At 45.1% G+C, this 25,497-nt stretch overlaps 2 protein-coding genes across 19 annotated transcripts in view; both read right to left on the bottom strand.

Moving 5' to 3' along the window:
* The window catches only part of SOS1 (SOS Ras/Rac guanine nucleotide exchange factor 1), a 50,817-nt gene extending 45,670 nt beyond the window's left edge, over positions 1 to 5,147 (bottom strand). The window contains exons 1-2 of one of the 4 annotated variants that reach the window (XM_071805781.1): positions 3,247 to 4,624; positions 747 to 1,833 (exon numbers count right to left, since the gene is read on the bottom strand). Coding sequence is in view for 2 of the 4 variants with exons in the window: in XM_071805779.1 (XP_071661880.1) it covers positions 4,726 to 4,812 (87 nt within the window). In the remaining 2 variants the exon portion in view is untranslated. Of the gene's footprint in view, positions 1 to 746; positions 1,834 to 3,246; positions 4,625 to 4,725 lie in introns of those variants that run through there. The other 3 variants (XM_071805782.1, XM_071805779.1, XM_065833868.2) reach the window with 3 other exon arrangements.
* A 5,269-nt stretch (positions 5,148 to 10,416) lies between these two features.
* Positions 10,417 to 25,497, bottom strand: part of MAP4K3 (mitogen-activated protein kinase kinase kinase kinase 3) — a 91,418-nt gene continuing 76,337 nt past the window's right edge. For 14 of the 15 annotated variants that reach the window (XM_065835002.2, XM_065835003.2, XM_065835004.2 and 11 more), the window contains 6 exons: positions 25,210 to 25,381; positions 22,529 to 22,597; positions 22,318 to 22,410; positions 17,145 to 17,215; positions 14,599 to 14,654; positions 10,417 to 11,918 (listed from right to left, as the gene is read on the bottom strand). In XM_065835002.2, the coding sequence (XP_065691074.2) occupies positions 11,831 to 11,918; positions 14,599 to 14,654; positions 17,145 to 17,215; positions 22,318 to 22,410; positions 22,529 to 22,597; positions 25,210 to 25,381 (549 nt within the window). In that variant the 3' untranslated portion in view covers positions 10,417 to 11,830. Of the gene's footprint in view, positions 11,919 to 14,598; positions 14,655 to 17,144; positions 17,216 to 22,317; positions 22,411 to 22,528; positions 23,361 to 25,209; positions 25,382 to 25,497 lie in introns of those variants that run through there. The other variant, XR_010651157.2, reaches the window with a different exon arrangement.

Raw genomic sequence — 25,497 nt, 5'->3', positions numbered from 1 at the left:
TGGTACCGCCATGCTGCCAGTCTTCCTTGGTGGCAGCTGAAGTGCCTGTAAGAAAGTGTCTAAAGGAAAAATCCCGTCATATTTACCACAGCACTCTGATAATAAAATGGAAGAAGTTGAAATAAGACAACAGGTCAAGCTGTTTTCCAAAGCGCTAACAAGAGAGGGTGAAATGTCACTGATTAGAAGCGTTTTTCTAAGCCTTGTCTAAATCTAAAATTCTCTAAAGCTTCGCGGTTTATTCAACAGATTACTAGTAGAAATGACTTGACAACAGAGCAGGTTCTTCTCGGTGGGGCAGTGAAGAATTTTCTTCACTTCAGTAACTTTGAAAGTCTTCACTAGTGTTATAACGCTTATTTTTACTCAACATATCTTTCGTTAATCTTCCTTCAATAACTATCAAACTACTGACAGGCAACTGCTTATCACTAAAACACTTCAAGATGAAAAAAAATTATGTACAGCTTATATATATATATGAGTGTTCTCATAGTGCAACTACTCCATAAAAAGCTTTTTTCTTTTATTCTTGCACATCTCTGCTGATATGTGGCAACCCTGCCCATGTTTTGTTGTCTTGATCAATTAAAAATCCAGTAAATTAAACCCAACACAGATGTCTTGGATCCATACTTCAGCAACAATTCACCAAGGCCACAAGACTCAGGTTTTTGCTAACATGTCCCTTGATGTATCAAGGGAGTGGTACTACACTCTACCAGTGAGAAAATGAAAAAACTTACAGTAAAGTTTTGAACCACAGAAGGACCTTAACTTCATCCTCCACAGTCATCAGAAGGATAGAGAACCCAAGCGATCAGCTCAGGATGTTCTACATCTGCAGTGAAGCAATGTCAAGAATAAGTAGTGCCATTCTGAGTAGCAAGCGGTAACTCGACTGCCATCAATTTGAAGAACTAGGTAATTAAAAGTCAGGTAGAAGTATCTTTGTCAGCCACAGCTTCCTGGGCACTCTGTAAGTCACTGAAGCAGCTTTTCCTGTCTCTTTTGCTCTCTGAGAGGTACAGAAGACTGACTATATGACACATGGAGTACCTGGAAGCACGATGTCTGGAACACTTTCTTTAACTCAGGAAGCAAATCCCCCTCAACTGTCAAGCCACATCAGTCCAATCATTTTGATCACAACAGATTTCAACATCACCCCTTGTTAATTGCTCAACTGATTCACAACAACTTGTAGTATGGAAACAGAGGAATATACATAGGTAAGAAAGTTCTTTCATTTTTCTTAATCATTGAATCGCTTAAGGTATCAATCAGTAAGAATGACACACTTTCTACTGTAAAAAACAACATATCAGGGAAGAAGAAAGTCATAGGCATGCAGAGAAATTCTGACTGCATAAGCAAGAGTTACACAAGCAAGATGTTTAGGAAAAACTATCCAAAAGGTCATGACAAGAACAAAGCGTATAAATTCACTAGTGAAGGAACACCAATGTTGGAAGAGGCGTCACTTTGCAAGTGTCCTTTCTGAGACTGTTTTTCAAGGTGCATTAAAAGCCACGTATCTCCATCTCCAGCCACCCAAGAGCTCTGGTGTTCATGTGTCTTGAATCCTTCATTTTCAGCCCCAGCATCAAAACTTCTGTCCATCTCTGCAACTACAATTTCAGACACCAGCTGTTATTCTTACTTCCTTTTCTTGTACCTCATCATCACAATTACTGCCTTTCAACAGCAACCAACGATCTTTGCAACATTCCTCTTTTGCTGCTTCAAAATAACAGTAACCAGGCAGAGAAGCATCTCAGCACACATTATCCTCTTCCTAATTGAGTGCACTGGAGTCTATCTTGACAGCATCTGAAAGAGAATCGGAAGAAAAGAGATTACATTATGATCTGAATGGTATAAGAGCTGCTTTTTGCAAATGCAGCTGTTCAATGCAAATACAGTTCCATTGTTAAGGTTCACGTCTAATGAAATACAAGGCATGCTCTCCTAAGACTCTGTTGATGTAGGAATAGATTTATTCTTACTACATATTCTTGGTTCGTTGCTTGATTAAAAAACAACAAAAAACTGAAAGAAAATAACTCATTGGGGAAAAAAAAGCTATTTACGATGATTGAACAACAGGCATTTTTTAAGAAAGTGATTCTAAGGCTGTAGTTTGAGCTCTGCATTACAAGCCAACTCACAGTTACAAAAGGGCAACAGCATTTTAATTATTCAGTCCACATGTGGGAGCTTTCCCCAATAGCTGCGATTACTCCATCCTGGTATATATGCTTTAACAATATTAAATACCACTGTCCTCGTCAGATATATTAATTCAACATAGTTCTTCCTGAACTATTAAGTCTCATTTACAGCTATGCAGGAAATCACTACAGTCCTGTTTGTGCATCTACCTGGTTTCAAAGTGGAGTTCAGAAAGCAGCTTGCTGTCACTACCTGAGAATGAGTGTCAGCATCTGGTCAGCTAATGGGGGAAAATGAAGGACAGGTTCTCTAGTAACAACAGGACATACATGAGCTTCAAATAATCTGACTCCTACTGAGATAAGATGCTCTAGCAATTCAGCAGACAAAGCCACAAGGCACTAGTCTCACTATGCTGCCAAATCTCTACTAGTTCCACATGCTGGCCTGCAGGTACAGCTCAAGTCCTTGGAGAACAGAGCGAGGGGTGGGTGTCTCAAACCCACTGACTGCAAAGCTGCAGTAGCACATCTGCCTTGTGAACAAGGACAGACGATTGTCAAAGCCGGTACACTGCAATGTTCATGGGTTTATCTCCCACCTATGACAGGTTCATTACTTTAGGGGAACTTTATCAGGGCTAAATACCCTAGCCAACACTACCTGTACCTGTGTAAGTTAGTGAAACACCCAGTTTGGTTTCTCCGTACATGAAAAAGCCATTAAGATAATAATTTAATATTTTCATCTGCTATTTAGTTTTCCTGTAGCTCAAGCATTTGGTTGTTCAGTAAAGCAGATGACAATATGGATGGATTTTTCACTTCCACCTTTACAGGGACAGCAATAGTAAGCAGCAGAAGACTATGCTTCTGGAGCACAGGAGGCAATAGCCTGGGAGAAGAAAAATGTGGTGATTTCATGAAGAACTGAGCTTGAGAGACTTAACACCTGCCAGACAGTTGCAAGTTTGAGTGTGAAGCCTTCAGAACTAGCTACACCTCACTCCTGCCACCCCTCTACCCACAGTAAGAAATACAGCACAGCACAATAAAACCAAGACAACTATACCTTGCAGGGCCAGTTTGTCATCCTGGGTAGCTTGTCATCGTCGGTTTTCTCTGTTGACTTCAGACTCCAAAATTCCTTTTTCCCCCCAAGGAACTTAGCCAACTCCTTCAGTAAGCATCTCTAATGCAGGATGACTCCACAAATAGCTTCTCCATTGGGGAGAAATCTTGCTCTTCAGATGTAGCGAGTAATTCCAAAGTTTTAGCTCACACTTGCCTTGAATCCTCACTCTACGTCCTCCAGCAGTTAGCACTGAGCCTCACTCAGAATTTGACAAGCCTCTGCTACATCATGGAATAAACCATGCTCCAAAGGAATGGGTTCTCCCTGGCTGAGATCTTGGGTAGATCTAGTTTCCAAGCAGGTTCCAGTCAGATGGTCGTCCAAGTGCTTCCAAGCACCACAAGAAGCAGTAAGTTGTACAGTTAGTGCAGAAGTTTCAAAGAGGTGACTACTGATCAGGGATAAGACATTAACAGCACGGATGAAACAAGCAAGAAGATTTCCAAGGACTGGATGAAACAGCACAGTGTTGGAGGCCTCAAGGAGCACACCCAGGAAAGCGAAGCAATACATTGCAAGAGGAAATCAAGAAGAACACTGAACCAGTACAACTGCAACACTTGACACTTAAAATCCATAGTGGAGAACGCAATAGTTCAACTAGCCCCAGGAGCAAGTTTTTTTTACACAAAAGTTGCAGTTAATCATTGTAACTAGATGGACTCATGAAGCGTTGCTGTGTACCAGCATCAAGTTCTGCAATTTGAAGCCAGTTCGAGCAACGGTGTCAGAAACCTCTTGTTTCTTAAGCCTTCTACTTTCTGGGCTCTGGCTGCAGAAGTTGAAGAGAAGCCCTCACCATTTTTTTCTCTCTTGCAAATAAGTTCTTTTCACACCACAGGCACAAGCTTCACCATTATAAGGGAGTAATACTTGCTGGTTTGTCCTAACGAAGCCTTTCCAAGCAGAAAGGCACTTAAGCTAAAAGAGGCCTAACTAAAAGTCATTAAGCCGAAACACTACTTAACCAAAACTCTCTCAGAAGGTCCTCATAACGATCCCCCCCGAGCCGTGTCAATGCTGGGCACTAAGGCAGCCCAGCAGAAAACCACAGCAGCACCACTTGCTTCCTTCTCGTCGAAGGGGGGGCCAGGACCTGCCCGTCCATTAACCAGCTTTTATCCACCCCGCTCCGCCTGTCAGAGCATCGCTCCAGTGCGGCTCCGAGCGCTGCGCAGGGCCGTCGGGCCTCCCCTCCGCGGCACCCACCGAGGCAAGCACCCGGCAGGCAGCATGGCAGCGACCGATCCCCAGCGAGGCCTACAGCGGCTTCCGGAGCGCGGGGAGCGTCGGCCGCCCCGCTGCCTCGGCTGGGCCGAGGCCCATCCCGCGCCGAGGCCGGACCGCCGCGCCGGGCCCCGGGCCGAGCCCCCGCGGCCCTCGCCCGCCGGGGTGGCGGACCCCGCTCCCCCTCACCTTCTTGAGGGCGGGCACCAGCAGCCCCCGCCACTTGGGCGCGTTCTCCTCGCTGAAAAACTCGTAGAGAAGCGGCTGCGCCTGCATGGTGCCGCCGAGCCCGGCCCGCTCGGGGAGGCGGGCGGGGCGGGCCGGGCAGGGCCGGACGCCGCGAGGAGGCCGCCGCGGGAGCGCTGGGCGCCCCTCAGCAGGAGGCCCGGCGGTCCCCCGCCGCCGCCGGCGGCAGGCCCGCAGCGGCGGGAGAAGGCGGCGGCTGCCGCATTCCCCGCCCCCGGCGCTCGGTGGTCGCCCCGAGGGGCGGCGGTGGGCGGCGGGAGGGGGCGGCAAGAGCGGGGTCACGCGGTGCGGCGCGCGGGCCGCGAGGGGCGGGGTCGGACGCCCGGAGCGCGAGCGCCACCACCTCCCCGCTCTCCCCGGCGCCGGCCCTCGCGCGCACAGCTGGCGGCCGCGGCGCACGCGCGGCTCAGCGGCTCCCGCCCCGCCCCGCGCCGCTCCGTGCCGTGCCGGCTGCGCCTGCGCCGGCGTCTGCTAGAGGCCTTCCGCCCCCGCCCACTCCGCCGGAAGGGGCGTCACGAGGACGCACCGCCCCCGCGCCCCCTGCCGGTGGGAGGTGCCGCGCCGTTCGCGACAGCCGCTGAGCCGCCCTGCGGAGTGCGGGCCGGGCTGCGCGCCCTTGGCACGCGCGCGCCGCACGCGCCAGACCGCGGGCCCCGCGCGCCCGGGAGGGACCGGCAGCGGAGGGGCGGTGGCCCCGCACAGCCCTGCGGAGGCGTGGGGAGCAGAGGGGCTTTGGGTCCACAGCAGACCCCGAGGAGCTGTGCTGGCGTGAAGAGAAGCTGCTAGATTAATGTATATTGTGACTGAGTTACAGAGGACGTACCCATCATTAACCCATTGACATGACAAATGCTTTCGGACCACCTGCAAAATGAGGGGATATTTTCCAAGTTTTAGACCCTTCTGCATGACAAGAGGGAGGCAGAAGATCAAGTGATACATTGTTTAGAAGCACAGTGCTTAGTTTTAACTAAGTAATAGATGCATTGCAAGTAAAAAACTAAATAATTATAACTAACATTATCAGTTATTTTTCAGTATCGATGTATGTCAAAATTTTCAAAAATTGTAACTCATATGTGGTAACTATGTGAATATAAGCAACACAAGAGTGTCCAGTCTTGGGAGCACTTAGGGAGGACAATCCCCAGCACTGATAAAATAAAGAATGCCACTTAACAGTGTAATTGACTCTGCTCTTAAGTTTATTTCTCCGTTTCAGGGGCAGGCGCAGCCCCACAGCCCCTCTCCCAGCTGGTGCCTCTGTGGACGATGCCCCAGGGCTGTGCTCAGCGACTGATCCCGCTGGCAGCTTCGCACTAGCCAGGGTGGCCTGGGGCACAGAGATGTTGTCTGCCTGTGACAACTGTCTGCTGGGAGCTGGAGGCACAGGGTGGTGTTGCTGTTTCCTGGAGAGCTGTCACTCCCGGTTTGAAAGACACCATCATCTCACATGGGGACCAAGATCAGAGATTATAAATAAACACCCCATTCAAGCAGCACAAGAGCAGCCTCAAGCGTGAAAGGAAGCTTGATTATTGGAAAAGGCCAGAAAAAAAAAAAAAACACAATGCAAATAAAGCCCACAACTTTGAACAGGACGAAGTCCATGGTGGTCTCCAGGGCCTGGCAGGATAGAGGGAGGAGAACGATGCTGGAGATGAAAAGCCGATCTTTGTGCTCTGCTTTGCAAGGCAAGGGGTGAGGAAGAGCCCAAGGGCTAGAAAGGGAAATACTGAGCTGCTGTTGAGGAGTACAGGGAGGGAGATAGATGTGTGAAAGCCTTCACTGGCCACTGGAAGGAAGTTATAGGACCAGTTTACCATCTGGGAGGAGAGCGAAGTACCTGTGCAGATTACTTGGCCAGAGACTGCTGAGTCTCTCTCCATCTCAAGGACTGGTCATGCAGACACTTGTTTGAAATGGTATTCATGTTGAGAGATTCACTTAATTAGTGTTTATGAAGTGCTCTGAGGACAGAAGATGTTCTTGAGACACTGAGCGATACTTTAGCAGGTAATGGATGGAGCCTCTCAGAAAAAGCTGTCTTAACCCTGCAGCTCTGCCTCAGATATTTTTCTTCCAGACAGAACTGCTGTCTGAAGAAGTCAGATTTCTGCTTTGAGAGTACTGGAACAAGGATGAAAGGCAGGAATATTCACGTCTCAGAGGTATTTGCTTGGTCTAGCAGCCTGCCTGTGTGTTCAGGGACACCATCACAGCCTCTCGTAGACTGTGGAGCTGTTGCACATGCTGCCTTATGATGGAAAAATCAGTCTGTTGAAGTTTAAATCTTCAGCTGCTCTCAAGCATGTTCAACACTGGGTGTAAAACTGCACCAGTGCTGTGCTCTGCTTTGCAGCGCCTCCATTTGGAGGTGAAGGTGCTGGGGCTCTGCAGCATCTCTTTCCTTCAAACAAAACAGTGTTGGGTAATGTGAGATTGCAGGCACTGTGTTCAGCCAGTTCAAACTTCGGGTAAGGCCACTGGACAGTCTGAGCCTGAGCTGATGGCCTTCCTCTGCTGGCCTTCAGTGCTCTTTCAGTGCCCCATGCCTGGAGTCATCCTGGGTTTACTGCTGCTGACAGGGCAGTGAGCTCCTCACTGGCCTCTACCTGATCACACTCACTTTTGCCATATGGGAGGGTGTGGTTTTGCTTGGAAAGCAACTGAACAAGACAGAACTATCTCCAGTGCTGTCTGAGGAGCTGTTGCTTCACTGCTTGTGGGAAATAAACCAGCTCGTATAGCACAGTGAGAAAAGTCCCGAGTCCACTGAAGGGCAGAGCACACCTGAGAGACGCTGTCCACCCAAAACTTCCCAGCCCAGGCTTTGTGCCCCATCCATGATGGTGAGCACAGGCAGGGGAAGTGTAGTCAGACACAGGTGCCGGTGGTGACCACATCTGCAACTGCACATCTCCAAGCTGAGAGTGTCTGAGGACCTGGAGGAAGGACTGCAGCAACCTGGGTGCTTGTTACGGTGCAAGCTTTTGCAGGGAAGAGCACAGAGTTGAAAACTGGGGGCTGCTTTAGTAGGGGTGGAGTGACAGACGAGTTGAGTCATGAGGAGATAGAAGCAGCTCAGTGGCATGGGGAGGTGCAGGGTGGCAGGCAGCAGGATGACCTGCCTTGATGTCAACAAGTGAAGATGAGACTTGCTGCCATTGCTGTCAGAAGGAGTAGAAACCAAAGGCCACAGCCAGTGTAGTGGTGGGTTTACAGGGGTGTACAATGTCTGTGGGTGGCACAGGAACACTTGAGACCCCTGAGTGCTGCTGGAGGAGGGAGAGGAGGATGAGGTAGAGGGTCACGGCAGCCCTTTGCCATACTGTTCCGAGGGCTGGCCAAGCAACAGGGGCTTACAACAAGTGACAGCAACCTTTTACCCCCAGCGGCTGCAATGTAGAATGTGAGGAGGCACCACCAGGAGGGACTGCCAGGAGCTGGTGTGGTAGTCCTCCATTCAGCCTGCAAGACACTGCTAGCAGGAGCTGCCTATCAGAGTGATGCAAAGGGAACTTGAATGTGTTGAACTTAAATTAGCTCTAAAGGGAAAATCTGCACCCAATGAGATGCTGCCCAAGGAGAGAAGATGACCTCCAGCAACAGTGATGCAGCTGTGTTGTGGAGGATGACACTGAGCAGACAGCAAACCCAGCATTGCTGTCCACAATGAGGATCTGACAGCCCACTGAGGTTCATGTCACCAGATGCATTCCCCCACCTCCTTCTGCACCCATCAACAGATGACACAGGCCTGGAAAATGACTCCCTGTAACCCATATTTTAGATCTACCTGGAGTGGTTTTGCCATGTTCACTAGTTTTACCAGGTTTTTTACCCACCTTTTCCTGTAGATTCCTTCAAAAACCAGTAGTGCTCTTGGTAAAGCTGAACCCCATGGAGCATAAGAAACCCCCCCCACCTGGGGGACACATCCATCCCCATCACTGCTCACAGCATTGCTGGGTTCCTCCAGCCCCATCGCAAGGTCCCAGTGACAAAGCTACAAGAATGGGCAGCCAGCAACATGTGCTTCACCTTGCACAGCTCTTGGTTTCAGTCAAGGGCTGCAGAACTTGAACCTGAACCCTGCCTTTCTCAGGTCACCAGATCCTGTTTCTGACAGGGGCAGGCAGCACTGTATGGAGAAATGTGCAAGAACAAGATAAGAGCAGTGGTCATTCCCATCCTCCCAGCTTCCAGAAGCACTTCTGCAGTGGACCCAAAAACCCAGGCTTCTTTTTTCTCTAAGAAACCTCAGTGTGAACTGAGACCCAAGCTCATCCCCTGCACCAACCATACTTTGCTGGCAGGTTGGTGGATGCCCCATCATGACACGCTTCTGCCTCTTAGCAGCAAGGACCTCTAGCTCGGAGGAGAGAGAAAAAGGGACACTACACAGGTTGTTAGAGAAACTGCATCAACAAGCTGTAGGCAAACGTCTTGCTCTAACCTCATGGTGTCTGTGACTCCTGTCAGTGAGCCACACACCGATCACCATCTTACATCAGGATGGGGGTGGTGGAAGCTCCCACCAAGCATGGCTCAAGGAAACTTTCAGTTTATGGCGACTGCAGGTCTGGCAAAAGAGACCTTTTTGCTCTACCAGACATCCAAGCTCCTGGGCTCAGCTGAGGGCAGCTACCAGCCAAGGAGCTCAGCAACTCCACGTGGGGGAGAGGCCGTTTCATAGCACAGACCCCAAATCCTGCAACAGGACAATTCCTCAACAAGCAGGAATCCTTCACTTCCTTCTCATCTTTCAAGCTAGGGAGCAAGACGTGGAAAGCAAAGCTGTCCTGGTTATACAGACAGATTTGAGACAAGCCTTCCCTAGCACAATGCCCCTCTTTTTCCACATGCCGTTACCCTGTCCTCTTTATTTTTAGCTCTTCTAGCTGCATCCCAGCATGCATTCTTGTACCAAAAACGCTCAACCACAATAAAACCCAATAATCCCATAGCTCCTGTTGCCTGTAATTCAGCAACAGCCCCAAACACCAAGACACAGCTATTGCAGAAACCCCATGGGAGAAAGCGTGTTTATAGCACATCAGCTATACTGTACTTGGTTACAATTTAGCTACTTTTGCACCTCAAGCATAGTCCATGGGAGGCAGGATGGAAATTCCCCTTGGGTGGCAACACGAACATGCTGTGAAACACACACAAGTTTTCGCCTTTTTCTGAGAACTCAACTTCTCAGGGTTGAGTTACCACCACAGGGCGGATCTGAGGTTCAGTGTAAGGGAACAGAAGAGATGGGGCCAGCGGAGGCAGTGAGCTTGTGTCCCATAAGCAGAAAAAAACCCACCAAAACCCAACCCAAACACCCCCCCCCCCACCCCAAAAGAACAAAACAGAACAAAAAACCACACAAAACATCAAACCAAAACACCCACAAAAACAAACAAAAAAACCCCAAACACAACAGTTTTGCAGTCAGAGGTAGAAAAGTAGGTGACAGAGGGAAGAAATCAAACAAGCTGGAACCTGGGCTGATCTCAGATACGTATATCCACTGCCTAAAGGCCAAAAGGGTAAGAACATCTGCCCTCAAGTGCTCACCTAAACTGGGTTGAACTCCAGTGGTCTGACCATTCATTCATTCATTCAGAAATGCCCAGCTTCTGTGTTTGGCACAAACATTTAATAGCAGAAGTCAAAGCTCGGTATGTTCCATTTTAGTCTTACGTGGAAAATTAGTGCAGGTGGTAATCTAATTGTACAACAACATGTTAAAAAAGTTTATTTTACATTATATACATTAGAGAACATATTTCAAAGCATTACCAATCACAACAATAATGCAGGCCATAAATCACTTTAAATTTAGTTTGGTTTTAGTGTATATTATCACAATAAAATATAAAGAACATATACAAAAAAGGAGTCAAACGTGTGCATTTTGCTAAAACTTGGCATTTACATACTCCATTGGAAAACAGCAATCAAAAATACTTCTGATCAAAACTAAGCTCCTGTGATGTGTAGTAACCATTGTATTGTTTGAATGAGGTAGTAACTAAATTATTTTGGCCATGTGTTAACATCCTAAAATCAATAAAAGTGTGAAAATGGTTATAAGGCCAAAAAAAGTCAAATGACAACGTATCTGAGCCATTTCCACAACGTGGAATGTTGCTCCTTTTCATTGTGATGTGAAACTATGTAGTAACATGAACAGTAATACTCATTTTTATTACTGCATACACTAATAATTCAAACACCTATTGAGTGTTACAGCCAGGTACCACTAGTCTGGGACTGACACCCATCCAGAAGGTATTGTTTTAAGCATAGAGAAGTAATTGTAAGGACAGTTTTAATTAAATATAAAAATACAGGTGTTTAACTGGTTTGTTTCACAATGAAAACTACCCAAGTAAACTAAAAAAAAAAAAGAGAACTTCGAAGCCCAAGTCATAACCACGAAGTCACAGCTTACTTTTGTGACTAAATACATCACATCTCAATGCGTTGTGCAAACATGAACACCAGTGTGTTGCATCAAAATTAAAACAAGATTGTAATCCGATTACAGCCTTGGTTACAATTTCTAAAAGTTAAGATTTACTTGTATTAGTAAATTACATATAATAAAATACAATAGCATAGTTAAATGTACTATATTTGTTGCTAGCATCCCACTTTATAATAAACACATGAGAAGTCCTTAAAATAGTACCCGGATTTCTTTTTTGCATCCTCAGTGACTTTTACATCTGTACAGGTAAGACTCTTGTACTTCACAGGAGGATCGCTATCTACAGAAAGTCAGTGTAGGTCTTCAGCAAGAAGTTTCACTGAAAAATACTGCATATGTACAAAGATTACATAACAGTAAATTAAGCACTTCCGTGGTATCATAATGCTTATGTGTCTATACCACAAACAATTCTCATCTTCCTCTCATGCCACAATAAATTATAAAGTAACTGAAGTCGGGTTACTGCAGCTTTTGTGCAATTTCAGCCAGCCGTGCATGCTGCTGGAGCAGGAGTGTTCTCTGGTCAGGTGAGCTGCCTGCCCTCTGCTCTTCTCAGTAACTGTTCTCATGCCCTGCCAGGATATATAAGTTGCTGTTGGCTGTTGGGTTATCTGTCGGCCTGCTCTCCAACACCACGACCCTAAAATGAAAATAAAAAAGCCACAACATCAAGTAAGCCTTTGTTTAAAAACATCCCTGGATATAACTGTAAATATTATTTCCCAGGATCCATCTGACTGGAGGTCACTTCTCTTCCCCCTGGATGCCTCTACCCTTGTTCAGGGTCTTGTCCAGGCAAGGTGTCCAAGGATCTCCCATTGCCTCTCTGGGCAGCGTTTAACCATGCTCACCATGATGTTTTCCCCCTTTTTATCAGCTGTAATTTTCAATGCCATAATGTAAGCCTGTTGCCTCTCGCCCTTTCAGTGGGGGCTTCTGAAGAGGGTCCATCATTCCTCCATTGCCTGAGCTTGTGCTTCCCAGAGCTTTGCAAAGCTAACCCATTCATCAGGCTCCAGTTCTGGAAGTCGTTAGTCTGCTCTTTGCCACTGAGAGATGACCAAAGCTGACTCTTCTGTGAGCATTTCTAGTCTCTCCCTGAGCCCATGTAACCTAAATCCACAGAAACTTCCCTCCAGTTCCGAAAGTCCCGGAGACAAAGGCTTTCAGGCTTAGAGAGGCCTCAAGGAAAAGACTGCTATATGTAGAATCTTGTCTCTTATTCTTTTCTCAGTGTCCACTTTTGACCAGCATTGGAGACAGGAGACTGGTTTAGCTCGATCTACACTACAACTGCAAAGACCAGAAGACATGTCCTAGATCAGACCTCTCTCAAAGTGGAGAAATTGGCAGTCACAATTCTGTTTCACAAACTATTTGAGGGCTTTTTGTATGTGTGTGATTTTGTTTGTTTGTTTTTGTCCTCAGGCAAGAACGGCTAAAACTGCTAAATGGACCAGGATGTTCACAATTGATTTCTCCTCCACAGTGAAGGAAGAATGTGGGAAATTCAAATCCATATATTGTGCATTCACCCAAGGAGAGGCTGTTTCCTTCAAAACTGTCACTCAGAAAACCTACCCTCTGCTCAATGTGCTCCACAAAGGGAATGGCACCTCACACCACAAGGCAATTCCTGCTCACCAGGAGAAAGTGACATGCAAGCTCTTCTCAGACTGATATCAGTTTTTCGGCTTCTCAGAACCCCAGTTCCTATGAACTGTCTAGGAAATTACATATGTTACTGGAAAAAGTTTTCACAGCTCAAGCACAAAATATGACAGAGCTGCAAGTTTATTGCAGTGCAAAGTATTTAAACATTGACTCAGCCTTGGGAGATTATTAGTGCAAGCCAGAAACAGATTAACTGTATTTGGGGAAGAGGACATTTTTCCAAGGCAGTGATTTGCAATGTCATGTCCATTGAGAAGTCAGACTCCTTTTTAAATGGAGCTCTGCTGCTGTCTCTCAACAACTAAGAGAAATGACATAAAGCTGAGCTCCACACATACCTCATTGGAACAGAGAAAGTAAAACCCTCAGGTCACAGATGAGTATTACTTAAAACTACCCATTACCAAAAAGCTACCACATATTGCACATAGGGCAGAACCCTCAGGCCCCAGCCTGCAATAATTGCTGGTAACGAGCCAATATAGCCACAGCACCATTCACTGCTGTTGATGTTATGGGCTGCGTATCAAGCCTGGAGAAGCAGAAAACGTGGAAAAACTTGGGTTGATGAGAGGCTTTTCTGATAGTTCTAAGATGCAACAAGAGAGAGAGTTTATTACAAGTGGCATAAGACAGAGGCAATTCTCAGAAGAAAAACTAAAGCCTGTCCTTGCACTTCATAGGAATACAGTACTGATGAAACTGTGTTGTCAGCACGTACTCCCCAGAAGATACAATATCTGATGTTTTTGTGGCTGTTACAGAAGTACAAAGTTCGACAGCAGGGCAGAGAAAGTTGAGGAAGTCAATGACACTCCTGAAATAGCAGTTACTGATTCAGCAAGCTGGTATCTGACGGGTCAGACAGACACGGTGTTAACGTCCTGCAAAGCAGACACCAAAACCCAGCTATGCTGGGAATTACCAAGAGCTCTTACTCTTCTAGTTTGGTGTCCATGTCCCATTGGGTTCAACAGACTTGGTCATTACAAAAGCTCTGCGCCAGCTGGCATCTAGATCCCCTTGGTGCACCAAGATCCCTTTGGTATCAACAAAATTTGGCTATAGACCTCTTAATCCAAAATGTCCCTGCTCATTGCAGGGGGGTTGGACTAGATGACCTTTGAAGGTCCCTTCCAACCCAGACTGTTTTATGATTCTGTGATCTTCAGGAAATGAAACCCCATTTCAGATCTAGGCTGGAGGAGGTTAAATCCTAAGCTGTCATGTTGAGAGGACAATGATAGAGTTCCCTTCTGGGGGTGAAAGTGAGATATTTACATTTTAAAGTATTTTTTGCATTTGTCTCAATAAGTAGATCTTGATGAGCTACCGCAGCATCTGACATTAAAGATTTCACCAAGTTAAACAAAAGAGTTACAGCACAAAAAGGGAGACACTCCTGGAGATTGTGATTGCAGCCAAGCAGGAGCTTGCTAGCATGGCTGAGTACTTCTGGAAGCCCACAAACACTTTTAGATTTATTTTTTTTAAAGAAAGAGAAGTAAACTTGAAAGGCTGAAAGGCAGATGTGCACAAAGGAGTGAGTAATATGGCTAAAAAAGTAATCACAAGAAACAAGCAAAAAGAACTTTTACAAGGTAGGAGGAACACACATAGCATGCCATGTTCACTTCTCTTCATACCTGTCAGATCCCAGAAGCCTGAATATCCTTGTGTTATCAGAAATTTCTTGTGTGATCTAGACAAAAAGAGAAAATAAGTGATTATGTTACCAATTTACTTCTCATTTAAGTCAGCTAGAGAATTTAATGCAACTGTCACTTTCAAATGAGATCTCAAAGTTTTATGTAATTTCTGCCACATTATGTGAATTCCTCTGGTAGCAACTGCAAGCACAACAGCCATGCTCAGCACTGCACAGCATCCAGGCTACTACTGCAACTCTCTGTACAGCCATGACTGAAATAGGCAGCTGCAGAGTGCAATTTGTCTCACTCTGGAGTAGGTATCAAAAATGAGTCAAGTAAATCACACATACAACACATTTTGTTGAAATTCTGAATCACAGCATTGATACACGAGCTTCATATTCTGAAAACCTTAAGAGAGAAACAATCTAATTTGTGATGCTCATGTACATTGTGGAAAGAAAGAACAGGACTTTGACATTTCAGACTCTGTTTACCACAGGTGAATTGTACTTCTGTGATACATCTTTATGATCACATGAACACCAAAGCACTGAAGAAAACATCATGTTAATCAACTGAAGCACATTCTTGAGAAGAGATTCTTCACTCCTTCCCAGATCCTAGTAGCATTATCTGACTTAGTGAATTCACTTATGCCACAGAGAACTTGCAAGAGAATTTTAATTCACAACAAAGTTCCCCACTTTGTTAAGAAAAGGACTTCCTGCTTGCTGTGGGGCTGAGTCTGCATAATCTTGGTGCAAATTTCAAGCTTCCTTTCTCAGAATTCACACAGTTCCCTGTTTCATTCTTCCCACTCAATCAAACCACTGTGGAAGGTCACGGTTGTGGAAGAAAATAACTTTGCAAGCAGCTCAAATCCTCCCAAATTAGACCAACTGATACAAGATTAGGGAATCTGAACTAATAATGTCTTCAAAGACAGACAGACTGCAAAGTTAGGTTGATCAGGTTTTTGTCCCATGTAGCAGCTTCCTACATATTACATAGCATAGAATTCCTCAAAAGTAATTAATATGGTAGAGATTTGAGCCTCATAATGCAAACTTTTCATATTACAGATTAAAATGACTGGTTTTTGTTTTTTCTTCTTCTTCATCATAGCTGTGGCTAGTAAGGACAGCCAAGAGAGAGAAGGCCCAAGAGCTTACCCTAGATACGTTCTACAGATAAAAAGTTTAGGGTTGGCTTGTTTCCTGACAGCAACTCAGTTCTGCCTTTTGTTCTTCCTTTAGGCACTGGCTTTGGCTTGACAACAACAAAGCAAGAAGACAGCAAAGACAGCATTTCTTGTGCTTTACATAAATAAATCACAGCATCCACTTGTGCTGCAGCACTTTAGGTCCTGTCCTCTAACAACTGGACCAGAGCTACCAAGTGCCAATGGGTGGAGGAACCGTCTGAGCCCTGCAGAACGCTGCCAGCAGGAGTCCGGAGCTGGAGAAGTGCCTGGCAGTGTCATCTCATCCTCTTGGCCTGTGCTAACGGCAGGGTGCTGCTGTTCACCATTATGAGTTCTTGGGACAAGGACAATCGTGCCTGGGGATCAAACGTGCACAGATGCCACAAGAACCATATTCAGACTTGGAAATGAGTTTGACTCTAGTCTTTGGTCTAGCTTCCCACAAAGAGCAGCCTTACTGTCAATACAGATTAGGTCAGATGTGGCTTTGTGCAAATAAATGTAGTTGTATAACAATGTGGAATATCTAAGCTTGGTATGGTGTGACTGTACATGTACCTTAAAATACAGTCAGTCATAATGACCTCAATTTCTCAGCTGATGAAACAACTGGTGAAGTTTGTAAACATTCTTTAATAACCAGATTAAAAGACTCATTAAAATCCCACAAAGCATATTTGCAGCAAGAAAAAAAAAAGAGCTCGGAAGGTACTTATAATGGTTTAACAATGTCTAAAGATCACATCAAACTGGCTGAAAAAAAGGGACTACATAGAAATTTTAGAAAAAAACCTTCAGGTCCATGTGACATTTTTCTCCTGAAAATGAAAAATACTTCTTGTGAAAGCTGGGCACTAAAATTGTTGAAGTACTCATAAACCAAGGGAACATGGAATAAACTAAAAAACAGGCAACTCATTTGACACCGTGACAAAAAACCTAAGCTCTGCAGTGCATTGTGCAACCACTGGCAACCCCCAAATTTTGGTATGCACACGCAAGAGGCTAAAGGACTGACACTGTTCTTCAAAGCAACTGCAGGTGAAGAAAATTAGCGTTACCAAAATTAGGCTTGGATATTTTCTGTGGCATCATGTCCTGGTCTCTTGTTGTTTTCTGCTTCTCATGCTGGACTTGACAGGGCCTCTTGTATAGCTTCACTAATTAGTTTGTAGCTTATGAAACAGACTTAAAACGCAAGTCCACCTTCCAGGTCTAATCTAGGAAGTTACTGATATGTTTTACTCTTTCAGACCACAAAACTATGGATTTATCCTCGCTTTGGTTTCTAATAGAAGCTAGAATTTGAAACGAAATGCAGTACAGTACTTACCTCATTCGATCTAAAGCTCCTTCCTTGCATGCCGTGTTTCCAGAACGCTAACACGCTGTCTTGTAGACAGACTGGTAACAAAGAACATTGGAATCAGTTTTGAGGCATAATGCCCACTCATGCTTTTAAGGTCAAAAGTATATGACTGCAATTTTGAAATCTGAGCATGTATGTTTTATTGTATCATATCATGTATGTATTGTTTTATTGTATGTATGAGATACAGACTGCAAAATGTCTCAGGAATCACTGAACCTGTCTCAAAAGTAGCCACATTTATATATTTTTGTTTGTTTGTTTAATGAACAGGGTTTAAAAATATTCCCACCCAACCAAAAAAAGTTCTAAAATGGTCCTTCTCTCTAGTCCTAAACATCTCTTTTCCTTTAAACAGGAACCCCCTCCTCATTCTAATACTAGCAGAAAGTATACATTGAATTTTAGCTGAAAAGTTACAGGGATACTGCAGTGACATTCTTCACTTTCCCAGCAACTGTTGGGTAATATTGCTTCTGCAACAGCAATGCAAAGATTTACAGAGTCGTCTATTTCCCAACCCTTCCCGGTGTCACAAAGGTGGTGACAGACACCTGCATTTGAACCCTGTGAAAGGAAATTGGTCCACGGCCTTCCTCAGAGAGAGAGGGCAAGTGTGTAAGTCACCAGGAAGAATCTGTCCCACCTGCATCCAACATACTGACTCTGGGCAGGTATGCAGGAAAGAGAGCAGAGTTCTTTGGAGACACAACCAGGTCAGAACAGGACACTAGCAGTCTGTTTGTGACAAGCAGAGAGGAGACTGCAGCATGTGCAGAGGCCCCACAGTGAGCAGCTTCAAGTGCATGTACTCCTTCTTCCTTACCAAGAGCAGCCATAAAAGTAATGTTTTCCATGACAATGACTTTTTGTCCCCTTCTCTGTGGGACACCATGTTTGAAGCACCTGAAACTTTAAAGCTTCTCCTCAGAAGTCAATTCCCTCCAACCCCTTATTTTTATTCCTAGTGTTCCTCCTCTTCTGGTGCTACCTTCCATCTGTGCACACATCCTTCCTCATCCCTCTTTCAAAAGCATGTGATGCAATCCAGGTATGTAACTGGAGAACTGTTAAAATAAGTGTATTCTGTCTTTGTTTCACAAATCTAAATTATCCAGACTCTTCACAAGAAAATAAAATTTATGTAAAGTGTGACATATCATGATTTAGTCTTTAAGCTGCTTTATAAAAATGGACTGCATGTTCACACATGTAGATTGAGCTAGCCATGAGGGTTTCACAGGGTTTATGTAGGTTAACATATTCCTTTAGAGGCTGTCATATACTCAAGACATTCAGCTTTATCAGAGAAGACTCCAGGGTTATTACTCCATTCCAACTGCTCAAAGGGAAGCCCATTACACAGTGGGTTAAACCTTTCACTGAGTCTTCTCACACAAAGTTAAATGCATGAGATAGTGTTTCAAATGCCAAAGACTTGATAGTTTGCATGTGTAATTCTGGACTGTCACAGTAAATGAGTGAATCGTAAATTATCTAGAGTTGGAAGGAGGGACCCATAAGGATCAGAGTCCAGCTCCCGGCTCCTCACAGGACTATCTAAAACTAAATCATATGACCAAGCATTGTCAAGATGCTCCTTGAACTCTGACAGGCTTGGTGCTACAACCACTTCTATGGGTAGCCTGTTCCAGTGACTGAGCACCCTCTGAGTAAGGAACCTTTTCTTAATGTCCAATCTGAACTTCCCCTGACGCAGCTTCATCCAATTTCCTCATGTCCTATCAGTGGTCACCACAGAGAAATCAGTACCTCCTCCCCTGCTGCCCCTCTTGAGGAAGGTTGTAGACTACAATAAGGGTACTCCTCAGCCTTCTCTTCTCCAAGCTGAACAAACCAAGTGACCTCAGCCGCTCCTCATAAGTCTTGTCCTTGAGACCTTTCACGATCTTAATCCCACTCCCTCCTCTGGACACACTCTAATAGTTTGATGCCCTTCTTACAATGAGGCACCCAAAACTGCACACAAGCACTTGAGGTGGGGCTGCACCTGTGTGGTGTCAAGTGGGACAATCACCTCCTTCAACTGGCTGACAATGCTGTGCTTGATGCACCCCAGGACACGACTGGCCCTCTTGGCTGCCAGGGCACACTGCTGACTCATCTTTAGCTTGCCATCAACCCCAACCCCATTATCTCTTTCCGTGAGGCTACTCTTCAGTCTCTTGTTACCCAGTTTATATGTATCACAGTATCACAGTATCACAGTATCACAGTATGTTTGGGATTGGAAGGGACCTCAAAAGATCATCTAGTCCAATCCCCCTGCTGGAGCAGGAACGCCTAGGTGAGGTCGCACAGGAATGTGTCCAGGCGGGCTTTGAATGTCTCCAGGGAAGGAGACTCCACAACCTCCCTGGGTAGCCTGTTCCAGTGCTCTGTTACCCTCATTGAGAAGAAGTTCTTTCTCAAATTTAAGTGGAACCTCTTGTGTTCCAGCTTGATCCCATTGCCCCTTGTCCTATCATTGTTTGCCACTGAGAAGAGCCTGACTCCGTCCTCGTGGCACTCACCCTTTATATATTTATAAACATTAATAAGGTCACCCCTCAGTCTCTTCTCCAAACTAAAGAGCCCCAGCTCCCTCAGCCTTTCTTCATAAGGGAGATGCTCCACTCCCTTAATCATCTTTGTTGCCCTACGCTGGACCCTCTCCAGCAGTTCACTGTCCTTCTTGAACTGAGGGGCCCAGAACTGGACACAATATTCCAGACGGGGTCTCACCAGGGCGGAGTAGAGGGGAAGGAGGACCTCTCTCGATCTACTGACCATCCCCCTTGTAATACACCCAAGGATGCCATTAGCCTTCTTGGCCACAAGGGCACAGTGCTGGCTCATGGTCATCCTGTTGTCCACCAGGACCCCCAGGTCCCTTTCCCCTACACTGCTCTCTAATAGGTCATGCCCCAACCTATACTGGAACTTGGGATTGTTCCTGCCCAGATGCAGGACTCTACACTTTCCCTTGTTAAATTCCATCAGATTATCCCCCGCCCAACTCTCCAGCCTGTCCAGGTCCCGCTGGATGGCGGCACAGCCTTCTGGCGTGTCAGCCACTCCTCCCAGCTTAGTGTCATCAGCAAACTTGCTGATGGTACACTCAATTCTCTCGTCTAAATCATTAATGAATATATTGAATAATATTGGCCCCAGTACTGACCCCTGAGGCACTCCACTAGATACTGGCCTCCAACTGGACTCTGCACCATTGACCACCACTCTCTGGCTTCTCTCTTTAAGCCAGTTTGCAACCCACCTCACTACTCTATTGTCGAGACCACACCTCCTCAATTTAGCTGTGAGGATGCTGTGAGGGACTGTGTCAAAGGCTTTACTGAAGTCAAGGTAGACCACATCCACCGCTCTGCCATCATCCATCCACCTTGTTACATTCTCATAAAAGGCTATGAGGTTGGTCAAGCATGACTTACCCTTGGTAAAGCCATGCTGACTGCCCCTAATGACCCTCTTATCCCTGATGTGCCTTGAGATGGCACCAAGGATAAGCTGTTCCATTACTTTCCCAGGGACAGAGGTGAGGCTGACCGGTCTATAATTACCCGGGTCCTCCTTCTTGCCCTTTTTAAAGACTGGAGTGACATTTGCTTTCCTCCAATCCTTGGGCACCTCTCCTGTTTCCCAAGACTTGGCAAAAATGATGGATAGCGGTCTAGCAATGACTTCAGCCAGCTCCCTCAGCACCCGCGGATGCATCCCATCTGGACCCATGGATTTATGGACGTCCAGACTACTTAATTGTTCCCTAACCCAGTCCTCATCGACTAAAGCAAACTCCTCCATTAACCTGGCTTCATCCGGGGTCTCAGGGGTACAGGGTTCCCCAGGACAGCCTCCAGCGGAGTAGACAGAGACAAAGAAGGCATTCAGCAATTCTGCCTTCTCTGTGTCTTCTGCCACCAGGGCACCCACCTCATTCATCAGTGGGCCTACATTGCCTCTGGTACTAGTTTTATCTGCTATGTATTTGAAAAAGTTCTTCTTGCTGTCCTTGACCCCTCTCGCCAGCTGTAATTCTAAGGAGGCCTTGGCTACCCTAGCTGCCCTCCTGCATCCTCTAACAGCAGCCTTATATTCCTCCCAAGTGGCCAGCCCCTGCTTCCATGACCTGTAAACTCGCCTCTTCTGCTTGAGCATACCCAACAGATCCCTATTCAACCACGCAGGTCTCCTGGCTCCCTTCCTGGACTTCCTACGTGTGGGGATGCTCTGATCCTGAGCATGGAAGAAGCAATCTCTGAATGCAATCCAGCTCTCTTGGGCCCCTTTTCCTTCAAGCAGTCTTGCCCATGGGATTTCCCCCAGCAATTGCTTGAAAAAGCCGAAATTAGCCCTGCCAAAGTCCAGGGTTGCAATTCTACTTGCTATTCTGTTCCTGCCACACGAGATGCTGAACTCCACCATCTCGTGGTCACTGCAACCCAGGCAGCCCTCAACCTTTACTGCTTTGACCAGACCCTCTTTGTTAGTGAGGATGAGATCCAGCAGTGCACCTCTCCTGGTCGGCTCCTCCACCATCTGCATGAAGAAGTTATCATCAATGCACTGGAGGAACCTCCTGGACTGTGGCTGGCTGGCTGAATGGTCCTTCCAGCAAACATCAGGGAAGTTAAAATCACCCACAACAACCAGGGCCTGTGACTGTGAGGCCACTCTCAGCTGCGCATAGAAGGCCTCATCAACTTCCTCAGTCTGATCTGGTGGCCTGTAATAGACACCTACAACAGTATCACCCCTACCAGCCTGTCCCTTGATCCTGACCCATACACTCTCAACTCGTTCCTCATCCGCTCGTGGGCAGAATTTAGTACAGAATTTAGTACATTGCAGTTGCTCTCTCACATAGAGAGCAACTCCACCACCACGCCTGGCTGGCCTGTCTTTCCTGAAAAGGGCATAGCCATCCATGACCACATTCCAGTCATGTGAACTGTCCCACCACGTTTCTGTAATTGCCACCAGATCATAATCTCCCGACAGGATAACTCATCCCAGGTGCAGAATCTGGCTCTTGCTCTTGTTAAATATCATATGGCTGGTGACTGCCCAGCTCTCTAGACTATCCCAATATTCAATATTAATAATGAATCCAACTTACCTATTGATTCAATCTGAAAGTCAAATGTGAGCTCCGATGACAGTTTGCGGCTGGATTTTAACCTGCCTTGCAGATTCACTATTTTTATGCAGCCTAGACAATAAATATGATACGTCAACCAAGAATTAAACTTCAATATGTGATCTAATTTGAAGACAGACAGTATGCAAGTACATGCATAAGTATATATTTAGTTGATACTAAAACTTACAATCCAAACACACCAAAATGGTATCTCTCTCCAGCTGTGTTACATGTACAACACTTGTCTCTGTAGTGTCTATAAAAAAATGACACTGTTAGTTCGTAGCATAAACTACCATGAAATTTGAAATGGAAGTTCTAGAGATTGAGGCAATTTAATGGGTTAGTGCGTTTTTATCTACTTAAAATGATCACCTTACCAGTGACATTTCTCTTCCCTTAGAGAGGCCTGTCCACTTATCCAACATGTTGACTGTGTCAGGAAAACTGAAGCTGTAATATTTAAGTAGGTACTTAATCCAGCATCCTGACCCTGAACCATGAGCCATGGTTCAAAAAGCAAACTCATGTGTACATTGTTCTCCTTTTATTCTCTGTTGGTGTCACTTAATAGTGCTGTTGCCAGAAAAGGGCGGACATATGAGACCGTCCACACTAAACCTGAATGCTGTTTCATTCAATTTTAATTCTGCCTTTATTTCTAAATCTTGCTATGGATGTTTTTATTAGTACTTAATTCTTGCTGCTATTTTCAGACCTTCCAAAAATAGGGGATTATTTTCTTCTCCGAAGTAGGAGATTATTTCCTTGTCCAAACTCTTAAAAGAAGGGTTACCTTCATCTCTTCAGGGTTACAGCTGCAGTATTCTCCATCACAGCAAACAGCAGAATCTGACCCACAAGTGATTAGTGGACATATCAACTCAAGAGATGTATAATTTTGGTCCATTTGTTTGTTATAACATTAAAATTCACAAAAAGCGGCTCTTACTAATTCAGTATTACTGCCAGTGATTCTGTAGGCATTCTTTCACACAGAAAAGAGAAACTCATTAAATCTGTTAGAGATAAGAAATTAAAGCATGTTACCTAAAACACAAAAGCAGCTTTCAGTTAAATAATAAAATCCATGGTCCTGCTGAGAAGCAAAAAACTCCTCAAGGATGATGGCAGAAATGTGCTCCTTGAGATGGTGCCTCCATTTATTTTTTGCTGTTTGTCTTCAAAGGTATACATTTATGATCTTAACCAATTTCTAATGCATCATCTTAACCAAAGGTGGATACAGTCGCGATGAAAGCATGCGACAAAAGGACTGGAGAAATAAACATCTGTGCAACCACATTATGTGATGTGGAAACATGCATGGCGCTGGCTGAAGTTGACAGCAGAAGCATGGCAAGGGGAGAAACCCCCTGCAGTAAGTTTCTGCCAGCTAATTTTTGTAAAACATCTTTATCGGACACATACAAAAAAAGTCAAATGTCAAACAATGAAATGGAAGTTATTTGTGACCATATGGTACACACTTCCCTCATTTAAAGAACACTGAAAAAATCTGTTTCACTGCATGATCACTTTCCTGTCAGCAGCGGACAGGAAAACAAAAACACAAACAAAAAAACCCCAAACCACAAGAGTTCAAATTAGAGTGGTCAAACAAATAGGAGAAAACAACAACACAGCCACAGAGAACATAAAAATGATTCAAGGAAGCTAAAGTAGTATTTTTGGAAGGCACAATGCAATGTTAAATCTTCCATATTAAAAACAAACAAACAAAAAAAAGAACTGGGAAGTGATAATTATTCTTTTATTTACACACTAATGAGGACAATACTGAGAGAAAAATGACAAAACTTCATGGGTCAAAGAATTTCTCTTCAGCTTGCTACTTCTATGGACTCTACTAAGTCACAAAGTTACGTAAACAGATGTATGAGTTTGCATATAAAATGCATTAACTCTGAAGCAGTTAAGTGCATTAATTTACCATCCACTGATCACTTTGGTTTTTGTAGCTATGCTTTAAACTGGATCAAATTTGATCCACTTTTCAGCAGCAAGAAAGGCAACAGGCATCCTCCTAGTGGAAACTGTACCTCTTAGGGAATTCCACAGTATAACCATCAGCTAGACTCATACACACATATATGCCAGCACAGGGCTATGCGTAAATTCATCATGGATCAACAAGGGCTCTATGCTTCTAAATCTGCAAGCTATGACTGGGGTCAGCTCACTACTGCATCTAGGTTTAGGGGAAACCTTGCAACTCTCAAAAAGTAATTCTTAGCATGCTTCCTTCGTTAGAGAATTTCTACTGTTGCTCAGATAGTGGCCTCCTCACACACAGCACCAGGACCGGTGACAGACAGGTACTTCATTTCCTGCTACCAGTGGTCCTAATCCCTTCCGCCTTCCATAAACATCGGAAGAATAGAAATATGCTGTCTCTCTGCAGGGGGCTTATAACACCACTTCTAACCACACTGGCTTATCGCAGAGTCAAACCACACCTCCAGCAATGTTGAAATGCTCAGAGTGTAATTTGATTAAAATCTATTAAATAAAGAGAAATCATGGTGCCAGGCTAGAGCACAGAACAGCACAGCGCGTAACAGCTGTGTACAGCCTGATTTATGGAAATGCAAGAAGCCACAACTCCATCCTCTGCTATATGCAACATGTCAAGAAACCCAGTCAGTTCAAAAAGCAGAAACATAAAAAAAAGTGCATGTGCAAGCAGGTACAACCAGATACCTCTTTAAATGGAGAACTTAAAATTATCACTTAGACTTAATGGTTTAGCCATTAGTTTCCTCAGAGGAAACTACCTTTCTAGTGCTTCAGCTATATTACAAGAGCAAGGACCATTTCTGAATGCAATTACAACAGCACACAAACCTGTTTCTGTAAACCATGAAGAGGTAGAATTTGGGTTGACAGTCTCAAACTTCACCACCTGGTTGAAGTCTCTTCCTCTACTGACACCAACACAAACTAAAGGGAATTCCTGCTCAGGGACTACCAGCATTTCAAACAATCTCAGCGGACAAGGTACAGGAAAATCTATGTGCTAGATTAAGAAACAAAAACAGATATTAGAAAGGAAACAAGTTTAGTCTGAGTTGTTATTAGCTATTTAAACTCTATGATAAATTTTAGGTCATACATTTTGTAATATTAACTTTA

Source organism: Patagioenas fasciata, chromosome 3 (assembly GCF_037038585.1).
Source record: "Patagioenas fasciata isolate bPatFas1 chromosome 3, bPatFas1.hap1, whole genome shotgun sequence".
Lineage (NCBI taxonomy): Eukaryota > Metazoa > Chordata > Aves > Columbiformes > Columbidae > Patagioenas > Patagioenas fasciata.
This window is presented reverse-complemented; position numbering and strand designations above follow the sequence as displayed.